The following is a 13,742-nucleotide window of genomic DNA, read 5'->3' on the forward strand; positions in this document are numbered from 1 at the left end:
CGTTATGAAAAAATCGTCACGCCGATTTACGCCGCCGTCGCTGACCAAATTTCTGACAAACGCCGCCGCCGACGAATATCGGACCGGCGCACACCTCTACCTGCACCCTATCATAATCACATGAGTTTGGACCGATGACATTACTTCCTATGCGTGCCAGACACTTTAGTTTAAGATTAAACTTAAGGCTTTGACTATCGTTCGAATATGCCGCTGAAGCTCAATTTACCTGCATACCCCATTATAATTGAATGTCTTTATCTTTTTTCAATGGCAAGAGAGAGAGAATGGCGACAGAGCAGAGAGAGGTTTACTGATCGACTGTGTTATAAGATTCACATTGTTGTTTCGTAAGGACGAAAGTCGCAAATGTATGCAATGACTTATCGAGCATATTTCCCAATAAGTAGGACCGCACCCAGCGACCTACCAACTCCTTTCCTTCTACTGAACACAAGTAGAAAATACCGTGGTGAGTCACTAATCTTTCTGAAATCAGCAAAGAAGTTCAATGTCCACTTTTGCGCCTTTCACCCTTATGAAACAATGTAAGTCAGTACGCACACAGTCGAACAGTAAACCTCTCTCTTGTGTGTTGCCATTCTCTCACGTCGCTTATCGTTGCGTTGCCACCGGCCGCTTCCATTTCGCCGATTTGCAAATACCAACATGGATATGTTGTTTTGTTCGTTTTGTTTGTGACAAGTTTGTTTTGCTCCGTTCTCGACATATTCATACGACACACGAAGCCATTCACGCAGTAATAGCCTCTAATCGATCTGTATACGCAGTCTGCATTGCAGTGCGCTGTGTTTCTCTTCAAGTGCAAGTGGCTCATCGCCCGGTCTTTGAATTTAAGCAGTGAAATTTTAAATCAGAAGTGATATCACCGCGGTGCATTAAACTGATAAAGAACACATATGTGAGTCATCTTGAAGCATCAATTTTTCAGTTTTGAAAAACCTGACGCTAACAGTTAAAACTACGTTCCAGAAGACAGAATGACACAATCAGGATACAAGAAAGGCGTTTTGGGAGGGCTCACGGGTTCCGATTACCAAATACACGTCCTGATGTGGCTTTACGAAAGGGCTGCGCGTCGTAAATATGCTGATTTTCGGCTGGCATCCGAGATGGAAGCTGCCGGGAAGTTCGACGATGCAGTTCTATCTTGGCGAGACGCAGATGGAGAAGCTCAACCGAACTGGTTGTTCGTTCAGATCAAACACCGACTGCGAGAGAATTTGAGCCAGAGTAATCTGCTTCCGACGGCGGAGGAAGAGAAACGGAATGGCAGCTTCTCTCTCTATAAATATCTTCTTACGTTTTGGAATATTGAAAGAAGTGAGGAGTTCTTGGGGAAGAAGCGTTACGTGATTTTCACAAATGGTACGATTGGTGGGCAAGTGCAAGACTGGTTTGAAGATGCCGCCGAAGAAGTGAACGAAATATTGAAAATACCTACCGAAGAAGCAAGGCTGCTGACAATGAAGTTCAACGAAAAGTTTTGCCAACAGCTTATCGACTACGTGAACCATGATTTCGTTGAGCTGATAACGACGATGCGGGCTATTTTTATCGATGAAAGCTCAGATTTGAAAATGGATGTCTTCCAAAAGTATAGAGCTGCGATATTACACAAGATTCTGGTGGTTGATAAGAATTGTGTTAGATTTGCACCGCGATTCATAAGAAAACGGGAACTAGATACATCAGAGCAGATACTTCGAGAACAACTATTGGGTAACAATAGTACACTGCATGAACTAACTGCGTTATCAATAACTAATGAGGAATTAATTGAAAATCTTTCATTGAAGGTTGTCAATGGTTGTCAACATACACTTCCTCCTATTATGGATCAAGAAATTGTAAAGAACTTTTTTAGTAGTATTGTGTTTGCGGTAAATCAGCCAAGTGACGCAGTGCTCGAGCATATTATCCGAAATGATCTTGCCTTCTGGTGTAAGTCACCTATTAAGGACCAGTTCTCTCATAATTGCTGGACTACGCTATGGTTCGCCAAATTGGAAAAGTTGATAAAAACGTGGTTGAATGCAAAGGAAGGAACCTTCCTCGACCATGATGAACTGGAAAAGGAACTTCGAGATGCACAACGTTCGTTTTCCAGTTCGAAATATGATGTACGTACCGACATTTTTAAAGCAAAAATGCAAAACCTATCAATTGAGTATAACGATGTAGAACTACCACCAATGAGCCAAACTCCTTTGGCAATCATATCCAATACTGAGGAAGGATTGCTTACAAGATTGAAAGTCTACCACGCACTAAAAAATACTGAATATCGGTATTTCACATTTGAAGACATGCAAGTTCCTGTTATTTTGGAATCACTACATGATATTCTGGATGACACGGTGTCAGACTCCTATCTAATACTTGAAGACACCAATCAGAATTCAGAAATCCAAACAGAATTACTTAAAAAAATTCACCCTAGTAATATCAAGAAAATGGTTCTCCTGACCCCTAGCCAAGATCGAGCAAATCGCTTCTTTGAAGGCAATCAGTTCACTCAAGTGAACGATAGTGATGTCAACATAACTCATCTAACCGAATCAAGCCGTACAATACTTGAACAACGAGACGTTATTTTTCAAGGCAATCAGTTGGCTCTTAAAGACTTTCCAGTTTATAGGTCGTGCAAGAGTTTCCTGAAAAACAATTTTCTGGAGAAGCTCATCCGATCTGAAACGATCGATATTGGGATTGATCTACCTATAACCGAACGGTACATACCACGTACCATTACCAGCACTAATCCAGATGATCTAAAGTTTGACTCTGCAATTGTGGAATACGGATCATCAAAATCCTGCCAGAATAATACCTATAGCGAGGAACAGTTCCTTGCAGATATTCCAGCTATATTTGAGAAGAGCAAAGTCGTTGTTCTGGCATCGACCATAGGTATGGGCAAATCGACGCTGTGGTCCCGTCTCGCAATGTTGTCGAACAAGCTTAATCCTCCTAGATGGGTGGCTGTGATAAAGCTTCAAAATTGTATAGATAAGTTCAAAGGCGTACCCATCATAGATGTGCTAACTGATTGCATCAAACTGTTGAAACATTTGATTCCTTTCAAATCCACCTTCGACCGAGATTTGTTTGCCACCTGTTTGAGTGAAAATCCACAAAGCGTCTTTCTGTTTTTCGACGGCTTTGACGAACTTCCATATGATGTGGCAAATCGTGCTCTTCGGTTATTCAAAGTGCTTCGTGATAACGTGCGATTATTTATCAACACTCGTGTACACCGACAAGAAATGCTGGAAAAGGAACTAGACGTTAAAGCTTACTATCTAACCCCAATGAGTCAAACTAACCAAAAAGATCTATTCCGCAACTTGATAGGCCTCAGCCGTTATAAGGGACCACTAGATGGCTTTCTGAATGTTTTGACTGCCAAAATACAGAGCAAATCACTTGAACTGGCCAGCAAATTCTTCGGTACGCCGCTGATCATCAAAATGCTGGCTGAGATCTACAAGCCAGAAGTAAAGCGTTACATTCGAAAGAAAATGACTAAATTTCTCAGTTCAATTGATCTTGACTCTCTGAACATTTTGCAATTATTCGAGAAATTTGTGTATGGCACATTTCGTGAACGCTGCATCGAAAAACTAAAGATCAACGAAGATAATTTGTATGTTCAGCAAATGTTCGATCCGGAAAGTTATGTTTTCAAAGGATTCGAAAAATTGCATAGCTTTCTCGGCTTTATAAGCTTGGTGGAGTCAGATAAACTGAGGATCTTTGGTGAGCAGGGACAGTTCTTAGAATTGCACCAGCAAGCTTCAATCTTAGACTCTCCAATTGTTACCAAATACGTTGAGCAAAAGCCTTTCTTCATCCACGCATCAATTGGTGAGCTTTATGCTGCGAAATGGCTGCTGCGGAACCTTCTTAGAATGTCTTTGGAGCAGATCACCGAAAGCTTCGCGAAAAATCGACCTTCTCGGAACACACCCAATAAGCGTGAAGCACAGGATATACGAGATTTGTATCAGCAGATCCTAAGAGACCAACCAAGCGTAAGGAAATTCTTTCTACTGCTGGTGCAGCAAGATGCAAGCTGCATAGAGAAAGTAGAACAGATGTTCTGCTTTATGCGTCCTTTTCCATTGCTGTGGGCTTGCGAAGAAAATATTCAAATCATTGCAAAGAGGTTGATCGAAGAAGACCCTAGCGTCATCACAGAAGCAATGGAGCAGAAGAGGAGCCCGTTGCACTACGTAGCTATTCAGGATGCTCACCAAATTTGTACGCTGTTGCTTGATCATGGAGCCGATCTCAATGCAATGAATGTATTTCAACAAGGAGCTCTCCATGTAGCCTGCATCAATGGCTGTTGGAACGTTGCCACTTTGCTGATAAATCATGGAGCAAAAATTGACTGTCCTGATCAAAACCTCTACACACCTCTTCATTTTGCTTCCCAAGCAGGCCACACCAAAATTGTCCAACTTTTACTTGATAATGACTGCAACATTCAGTTGCAAACCAAAAAGAAATGGAACGCACTGCACCTAGCGGCCTTCAATAACCAACCCGAAATAGTCTCACTGCTATCGAACAGAAATATCCAGTTGAAAGTTGGAGCGGCCAAGAATTGGTTGACGTTCTTTGGCCATCTCGTTGCAAAGGGCTTCGTTGAAGTTACTAACATCTTGGTTGCGTACGAAGTGCGATCAAGCGAAAACGTCAACGATACACTCGACTGGGCCGTTCGTAATGACCATGTATCAATCATCCGAGCATTAAACAACTCCGGTGTAAAGGTCGACTCCAAGGGTGAAAACTATCGAATAGCCTTGCGACAACGCAACCACAGCACTGCAGTGGAACTTCTGCGTCTAAGATCATCAACCGACATCTACGATCATCCTTTACATGCTGCCGCTGAAGCAGGTAGCATTGAATGTCTGAAGCTTCTACTTACTGAAGTCGACGCAGAGGTGAATGCTGTGAATAAATCCAAATTGACACCCGTAGACTTGGCCTTGAAGTTCTGCCACCCGGATGCGATTCAACTTTTGTTGGACCACCATGCAACGCTTAAGAACAACTCTCTCCATATGGCTGTGAAGTCGATCGATTGCCTTAAAGTGCTACTTCATCATGGTGTACCTGTAGACACCCTCAACGATACGAACAACACAGCGCTCCACGTTGCGGTGCTTCAGAAAAATTTTCTCAGCGCTCGATTACTACTCAAAAATGGAGCATCACCCCAAGCGAAAGGGAATGACGGTAGAACGGCTCTGCACATTGCCGCTTCGCAAAATTTCTTCCATTTGATTCCAACTTTACTGAGTCATCCCGCATTTACGCAGAAAGAAATCGTCGAACAGTACGTCAACGATCAGGATAAAAGAGGTCAAACGCCCATGCACCTGGCGTGTGCCAAAGATGGCATCGAAGTTGCGGAAGATCTGTTCAAATCTGGAGCCCAACTGAATATTTTGAACAACCGCAAACAGGCTCCAATCCACATGGCAGCTATTGAAGGCGCTTGGAATACTTCGATTTGGTTGATACGTCAGAAAGCGAACTACGATATCGTCGATGGGCAAGGAATGAACCACCTTGAACTGGCAGCCGCTGGTGGACATCTGCAGTATGTTGAGAATTTTCTATCCTATCTGCCTCCTACGGTGGGTGAAGTCGATGTAACGAATGCAATCGAAATTGCAAAACAAAAAGGACATTTTCAGCTGGTCGATAAGTTGAAGGCTTATAAGCGCTGAAGCAGATATAAGCACAGTCAATTGTAACAGAATTTTACCCTTTTGGACTAAAACCACGTCAAATGTAGTCCCTTTTATCTTGCGAATAAATGTGTTATCTATTAGAATTAGGTCACTTTTTTCCAGTTCGAAGTCCAGACCATAGCGGGAATGGTTTCCAATACTCAAGAGAAGAGGGTTTCTTGTATCGACGTGACCTCACTTTACAAATATCGTATTTCTGAGTCACTCTGTGTCAATATGATTTTGACTACCGTACTGTAAAACCTCTTTTTACGCTTCCTCTTTTTACGCCCTACAGGAGCGTAAAAAAGTATCAAGCCTATGAGGTAAATTTGGATTAGTTTCGGAGGTTGTATTTACATGATCTACAGTCAAGGTCTTCGGATCAATCTTCGTAAAGGAGGCAGTTATCGAAGAATGAACAAATTGTGTGACCTCTTCTTAGTATATGTTTGCATTCCAAGTAGTTCTTCATTCCCTGTTCTTCGTTAGAAGCGAGCAGTTCGTTTTTGCCTTTCTCGTATATAAAGTATACGTAAAGGCTATCCCAAGTAACATTTCAAGTTTTATTCCGCTCTAGGAATGGTTTTCAAGATCGAATTACAAGAACTGTCAATAAAACCCATTACTACAGGATTACCTTCTGATGACCACTATAAGTGTAAGATATGTCCAAATGGCCCTCTCTAGATTACCACTATAAACCTCTTATAAGAGTATATAAAAATCCGTTTCAAGCCGCCCGCAAAAAAGGGAATTTGGCTGCGGCAGCTGTCAAAAATGTTGCTTTGAAAAAAGAGAAACAAAACCTTGCAAACAAAAATAACAAACTAATGTGTTGATGAAAATCATGATGAGGATGAATACAAAATAATACTATTTCAAGTTTTTTTTTTTTAAATATACTTTCATGGAAATGAGGTGCGCGCTCGATTTCATGATGAAAGCTAGTGCAAAAATGAGATTAAGCACTACGCGCCCGCAAAATAATATAGTTTTGGGCAATAAATTTAAAATTATTATAACATCAATAACGTAAATCTTCACTGAATTTATTGATATTACACCCAAATATGTTTGTTTTTTTATAGCTTTTACCAAAAACGTGTCATTTGCGGCGAAAACACCGTCTAATCATAAATTCCAGTGATAAATTTCACTGACTTGAAGATGGTTCTCCATTTCCAATATGGCCATCATAAATTTCGATCAGAAAAATGTTGCTCTTATTGAACACCATTATAAACCCTTTGCAATGTAAATATTCTTATTGGGGTTATTCATTTGACCACATTATGACCAAAAATTATGGCTTTGATCAAGCTTTGAAAATTTGACTTATTACGCTCTTCGTTACAACCTTAGAGTTGTTAACAAGGCCAATCGGCATTTGACGTTTGAAGCTTTTCGTGCAGATTTATCAGAGGTTTAATGATATCAATAAGATCGCCAATAAATCTGAGCAACTAGCCATGGTGACTGCTGTCATAAATCCGCTATAAGAATTAATAAATCCAACAAGCATGAAAATTGTTACTTGGGATAGGATCACTCCAAAACCGAACTTTTGATAGAAGGCTCGGAGACCCATAGTATTATATACCAATCGACTCAGTTCGACGAATTGAGGTGATGTCTGTATGTGTGTATGTATGTATGTATGTGTGTGTACAAAAATGTGAGACACACTTTTTGGTACTTAGCATTATCCAATTTTCTCGCAACAAGTTGCGATCGACGCGGATTGCGGTCTAGTTGTTTCCTATTGAAAATTGGCTCGATCGGTCATTGCGTTCCAAAGTTATTAAAAAAACATTGTTTTTTGCCAAGGGTCCCCCCTTGGGAAAAAAAATTACAAAAACGGAAAAAAAATTTTTTTTCAAAAATTGCAGCAATGCATTTAAATGACCGTAAATGAATATGGATTGATAGAAAAAGTAAAATCTATCCTCCTAAAGGGCTATTTCGACCTCTCTTATGTGTTTTTCTTATTTTTTTAATGCGCGAGAAAGGCACCACCAACGCTAGGTGGATTGATCTGGTTTTTTTTGCTCTCATCTCGCGTGAAGTTTTCCTAGCGTTTTTCTTCAGTAGAAGTTTTTACACTAGGTTTTTCAAACGCGTTTTGTGCCCTGTGAATGGGAAGCATCCTGGCCGAGACCTCCGGTGTGTCTGTTAAAGGCACTTCCGGCTACGACAACCTGCCGGATCGCAAGTCGCAGCTTCCAAAAGCTGCATCACCATCAGCAGCAGAAAGTGCGGCAATCGTTTTGCTACAGAAGCCCCCATCCCCAATAGTTGCAGCGGGAGTTGAGCCGGTTTTGGTGCTATGTTCGCTTTGTGGTGGAAGATTTCGCTCATTAAATTGCTCGTATTCCGGGGATGGAATGTAATCATCGTCCGAAATTTCGAATTGCGAATCACCTCCGCGTTTGTCATCAGTTTTCATTGCGGAGAATGATCACCGCAACGAAAAATAAAATGATTCCAATATCGAAACAAAGAGCACGCAGAATATTGCGGTTATTCCAAAAACAAAGAGGAGAAAAGTGATAAGAAGTGCTGTAATAACACTAGCTGGTGTTAATAACCCAACTCGTAAAAAAAAGAAAAAAAAGTAGCGGTTAAATAAAATAAAAATAAAAAAGTTAGCGGGACAATGAATAAAAGATGAAAAAAAATATAACGAAAAAAATATATATATATAAAAATATAAGAATATATATATATATATATATATATATATATATATATATATAAGTTATCGAACACATTTCCTCCAACCCTGAACATCAATCAACATCGGACATTATCCAAGGATCATTAAATCAAATCAATAATATACAACAACAACAACAACAACTATCCCTGCAATTGGCAACATTGAAGCAGTCACAAGAACCCGCTGGCTCATCAACTTCCACATAGCACCAATTGCCCCACTTACCCGAGCAACACAAGACAGACATAAATGGTTGCAGCAACTTGTTTGAGACTTAATCTGGTCACATATAAGTTATAGTAACCTAAGTGGAACATGTGTGCTGCTAGGGTACGCATTCGGCACATCAGCACAAACGTCGACCACGAGGACCAGACGACGATATCTGTTTTTCATAAATAACTTAGCTAGGCACAATCCCTCTTCCAAGTCAGGCCTTTGTAACTTTTGGAATAAATAAATAAAGTTAGTCTTTTCCCAAGTGTGGAACTGTGAAGTTAAAAGTTGCTCTCTTTCTAAAAAGTCTATCCGGTAGTCCCAAATTATAACTGGCGCAGTCGATTCTGAGGGGGGAGTGATTTCAATGTTCTAGCCACCGCGTCGCGTTCGGAAAATCCAATGTGCCTGCCGTAGTGATCAGGAAAACCTAGTGATTCGTCCGGATTTAAGTGCAGTGCCAGGATCAGGAAGAAAAGTGATTATAGTGACTAGTTCAGCGGAAACACGTCACCACCCCCAGCGAACCACACGGACAGCTTCACCCGCCCTGGCGCATCATTGGCAGCATACCAGTTGATTCGAGGTAAGCGATTCCATTAGTAAAATTAAGTTAATTAATTAATTCAATTTATAAATTTACAACTATTTACTATTTTTTTTTGCAAGTGACTTGAAATTGATATAAGTGATTGATATAAGCAATAAGTGATACATTGATAAGTGAAATTTGTGTGCGCGACAGCAACTCAATTTTAGTTTTACAAGTGGAATGACTACAAGATCTCAATCAGCCAGCGATTTACAATCGCAGATTGACGATCTGACCGAACTAGTTGAACGGCAAGCTCAGCTGGCTCGCGATCAAACCGCACAAATTGCCGCTCTTCAAGCAACCAGTGCATCAACAGTACCCCTATCGCCTTCTCTATCATCTAATGCTGTACGGTTTGACGCATCAAAAGTCCCTGATGCAATTAAATTAATTGTCTCTTATAGTGGAGACCCTAAATTACTTTCTAACTGGATAACTTCTGTGGACAGTAAAATTGATTTTTCAAAGAAATTATGTCCGACGCCTAATGATGAGGCAACCGCTTTACCGCTATGGTACAGCATCATTAGGGATAAAATTGTTGGTGAAGCAAATGATGTGTTAGTCCAAAATCACACTCCCGTATTATGGGACGAAATTAAGAAAACGCTTGAAGATTATTTCGGCGATAAAAGGGATTTGGGGACCCTTGTTACGAAAATTCCATATTTACAACAGAACAGTAAATCTGTTGACGAATTTTTTAAGGAATGTCGCGAATTACTTGCAGACATTTCTGCAAAAATTATGCTGGACCAGGAAATGAGGAAATGTTCCAGAACTTTAACATCCAGTTACGAATGCATGATAAAGCTCGCATTCATAGATGGATTGAATGAACCGTACGCGACACTCACTAGAGCGTCGCGTCCCACTAATTTGAATGAGGCCCACCAAAGTGCAATGGAGCAATTTAATGCTTCTCAACGAAAAAGAGAGAGAAATCATAAACATTCACCTGATCCTCCGAAAGCTAAACCAACAACACACAATAACGGACCACAATTTGGTCGTTCACCAAACTTTACACCCACATATCAACATAAATTATACGCACCTCCACAGATGGCGTACAGACCGCCATTTCAAAGGTTTGTGCCCGCAGGATTCAACCCGGCATACCAACAGAATTCGAATTTTAATTATCAGCCCCAATTTCAAGCCAGACTAAACCAAAATCAAACAAATCCTATTTTGAATTACAGACCCCAAATTCAAGCTTTACCAAACATAAAACCCGACCCTTCAGGCCAAGCGGTTCGACAGAACTACAATCAGGTTGTCCCCTATAAGAAAACAGGACAAATAAACTGTCACGATATGCCTGCGGAAACGCAAGCAGCCGAAAATGTTCATGAATACCAACAATACCCAGAACCAGAAATAGAGCAAGGATATGGTTTAGCCACACTCCTTGATGTAGAAGAAGAACCCCAAGAAGAACTAAATTTTTGTACGGAGTTAGATCCGCAGGAAACCAAATAACAAACAACTTTCTTCCATACTTAGAGATACCGAGACAAAATAATAAAAGCTATAAGTTCCTAATTGATACAGGGGCTAATAAAAATTATATTGTCCCGGAAATCGTTCCGAAGACTTATATCCAAAGCGGACCCTCACAAAGTGTCAATAATATAAGTGGGACCTGTAAAATTGACCAATTCACCTTCCTAAATCCTTTTACTAATTTTGTGAAAGGACTGCCAAATCAAAAATTTTACCTGTTTCGATTTCACAATTTTTTCGATGGACTCATTGGATTTGAATCTCTCAGATCCATGGGCGCCGTGATTGACACAGCATCTAACACTGTTACCTTGAATAACATAACGATACCACTTCAAAAAAAATATCCTACTAAGGAACAGTTGACGTTTCAAGAAAAAGAAGTTCTTGTAAAAGAATTCCCTGTTAGAATTGACAACAAAGATTTCTTCATCGAAAAAGATATTTCAATCGCGGAACATGTAGTTATACCCTCCGGAGTATATAGTGCTAGAAACGGTCGAACTACATTTCCTCTAATAAATCTCAGTAATAAACAGGTAGATGTCAATATTGACAGAGAGGCCTTATTTACTGAGCTCTATAATTTTGAACAATATTCTCCCGAACCTGGTAAAGCCAGTAAAGAGAATATGCCTCCTAAAGCATCTGTAAAGGAGAAAATCAAGGTAGATCATCTGAATTCGGAAGAGGAAGAGAAACTCCTTGACCTCCTGAAACAATTCCCAGAAGTCATGCATGACAATGAAGGGAAACTTTCATTTTCAAATGCAATAAAACATCAGATCAATACCAGAGATGATCTGCCTGCCTATACCAAAAACTATCGCTACCCCTTCTGTCGCCAAGAAGAGGTTCAGCGGCAAATTGCTAAGATGTTAGACCAAGGGATTATCCGACCATCGAATAGCCCCTGGAATTCTCCAATATGGATTGTACCAAAGAAAGCTGATGCATCCGGTACAAGAAAATGGCGTCTTGTAGTCGATTATCGTAAGCTTAATCAGAAAACTACAGATGATCGTTATCCTATTCCCAACATAAACGATATCCTTGATAAGTTGGGAAGATGTCAATATTTTACAACCCTAGATCTCGCTTCAGGGTTCCATCAAATCCAAGTTCACAAAAAAGACATTCAGAAAACTGCTTTTAGTGTCGATGGAGGGCACTTCGAGTTCGTTCGGATGCCTTTTGGGCTAAAGAACGCCCCGGCGACATTCCAAAGAGTAATGGACAACGTGCTCAAGGAACATATTGGTGTCAGAAAATCAGAAAACGGCAGAAGACCAACACCTTTTGATCGAAGAAACGCACGAGAGGGCGCATAGAGGAGCCGATGAGAACCATGACGAAATCATCCGAAGCTACTTTTTTCCCAACATGCGTAAGAAAATTCAACTCTTCATAAATCTATGCCACACCTGTCTTCAAAATAAATATGAAAGGAACCCTTACAAAATTAAACTTGCAGAAACCCCAATCCCGAAGAAACCGCTCGACATTTTACACATAGACATTTTTAAATCATCACCTAACCTATTTTTATCTGCTGTCGATAAGTTTTCAAAATTTGCAATGCTCATCCCAATTAAGTCTAGATCAATTCCAGATGTCAAACGTGGCCTAGTAAAATTGATTTCGACTTATGGAACCCCTAAACTAATAGTTTGTGACAACGAAGTTGCATTTCGTTCTGTCGAAGTAAGAGGACTCCTTCAGAGACTCCAAGTAGAAACATACTTTACCCCATCTAATCATAGTGAAATAAATGGAATAGTGGAACGTTTTCATTCTACCCTTTCTGAAATATTTCTCTGCATTAAAGAAAAGTATAACGATCTCTCTAATAAAGAAATCTACAGATTAGCGACTACTCTTTACAATTCTACCATTCATGGAGTAACAAAAATAAAACCAATAGAGATATTTACAGGGATAAGAGATGGCGAAGAAAGACCAATAAATTTAGATCGGATCTTAGAACACAGGAACGAAATTTGTGATGATGTAATTGCCAGACTCGAGTATAATCAGGCCAGATCAGGCCAGATTCCAAAAATTGGAAAAGGGAAGACGATCCAGTATTCCAACCAGGAGATGAAATTTATAATAAAGTCCAAGGCATTGCGAACAAAAGGAGAATAAAGTTCAAAAATCAAATCGTGCAAACAAATAGGAGGAAAACTTTAGTGGACAGGAGAAATATAAAAATTCATAAATCTAAATTAAAACGGAAGAGGAAAACCTAGAATTAAATCTTCAGTAACTCATACTATAGAAATACCATTCTTACGACTCCTTTAACCATACTAAAAACCTGTTACAATTGTTAATTTACAGCTCGAAATAATTTTATTGCTTATGTGGACGATCGTGTCAAGTCAGGCCCAGAAACTTGCAATACGAAATTTACAAAACGACCCATTGCCATTACTACTCATAAAGGAAAGTGCGTGTAAAATCCAAATAGGTACAATAAAAATAATCCACCCTATAAACCTTACATCCATTGAAGAAGCAGCAGAACTTTGGTTAGATCGTCTCATCAAAATAATGTCAATACTAACCCATTAATAAGCACTCTAAAATACAAAACCAAAAAGCTGTACGCTAACCTTTATCAGCTGAAACCACAAGGACATCGCCGATCGAGAAGATGGAACTCTATCGGAACCGTATGGAAATGGATTGCCGGTACTCCAGATGCTTCTGATCTTCAAGCTATAAACACCACCATGAATGACTTAATAGACCAAAATAACCAACAATTTAGGATAAACCAGAATATCAACGATCGGATACAGCAACTAACCCATGCCATCAAAGATATTACAACACAAGCCAATCTAAACGATTTGATGATGAACGATGTGGAAATAATAACTTCAATCCTAAACGTTGACATTTTAAACAATATGCT

The 13,742-nt window shown here is 39.9% G+C and overlaps 2 protein-coding genes across 5 annotated transcripts in view; one reads left to right on the forward strand and one right to left on the reverse strand.

Moving 5' to 3' along the window:
• LOC134225122 (protein stum) overlaps positions 1-13,742 on the reverse strand; it is a 231,097-nt gene that overhangs the window by 172,851 nt on the left and 44,504 nt on the right. The window lies entirely within an intron of this gene.
• Positions 671-7,115, forward strand: LOC134225121 (uncharacterized). 3 transcript variants are annotated; one of them, XM_062704916.1, is made up of 2 exons: positions 671-922; positions 994-7,114. In XM_062704916.1, exon 2 carries the CDS (start codon positions 1,002-1,004, stop codon positions 5,772-5,774), a length of 4,773 nt encoding a protein of 1,590 aa, XP_062560900.1. In that variant the 5' UTR covers positions 671-922; positions 994-1,001; the 3' UTR covers positions 5,775-7,114. The 3 variants fall into 3 exon arrangements, with proteins under 3 accessions (XP_062560900.1, XP_062560902.1, XP_062560901.1); XM_062704918.1 differs by having other exon boundaries at positions 997-7,114; XM_062704917.1 differs by having other exon boundaries at positions 912-922; positions 977-7,115.

Source organism: Armigeres subalbatus, chromosome 3 (assembly GCF_024139115.2).
Source record: "Armigeres subalbatus isolate Guangzhou_Male chromosome 3, GZ_Asu_2, whole genome shotgun sequence".
Lineage (NCBI taxonomy): Eukaryota > Metazoa > Arthropoda > Insecta > Diptera > Culicidae > Armigeres > Armigeres subalbatus.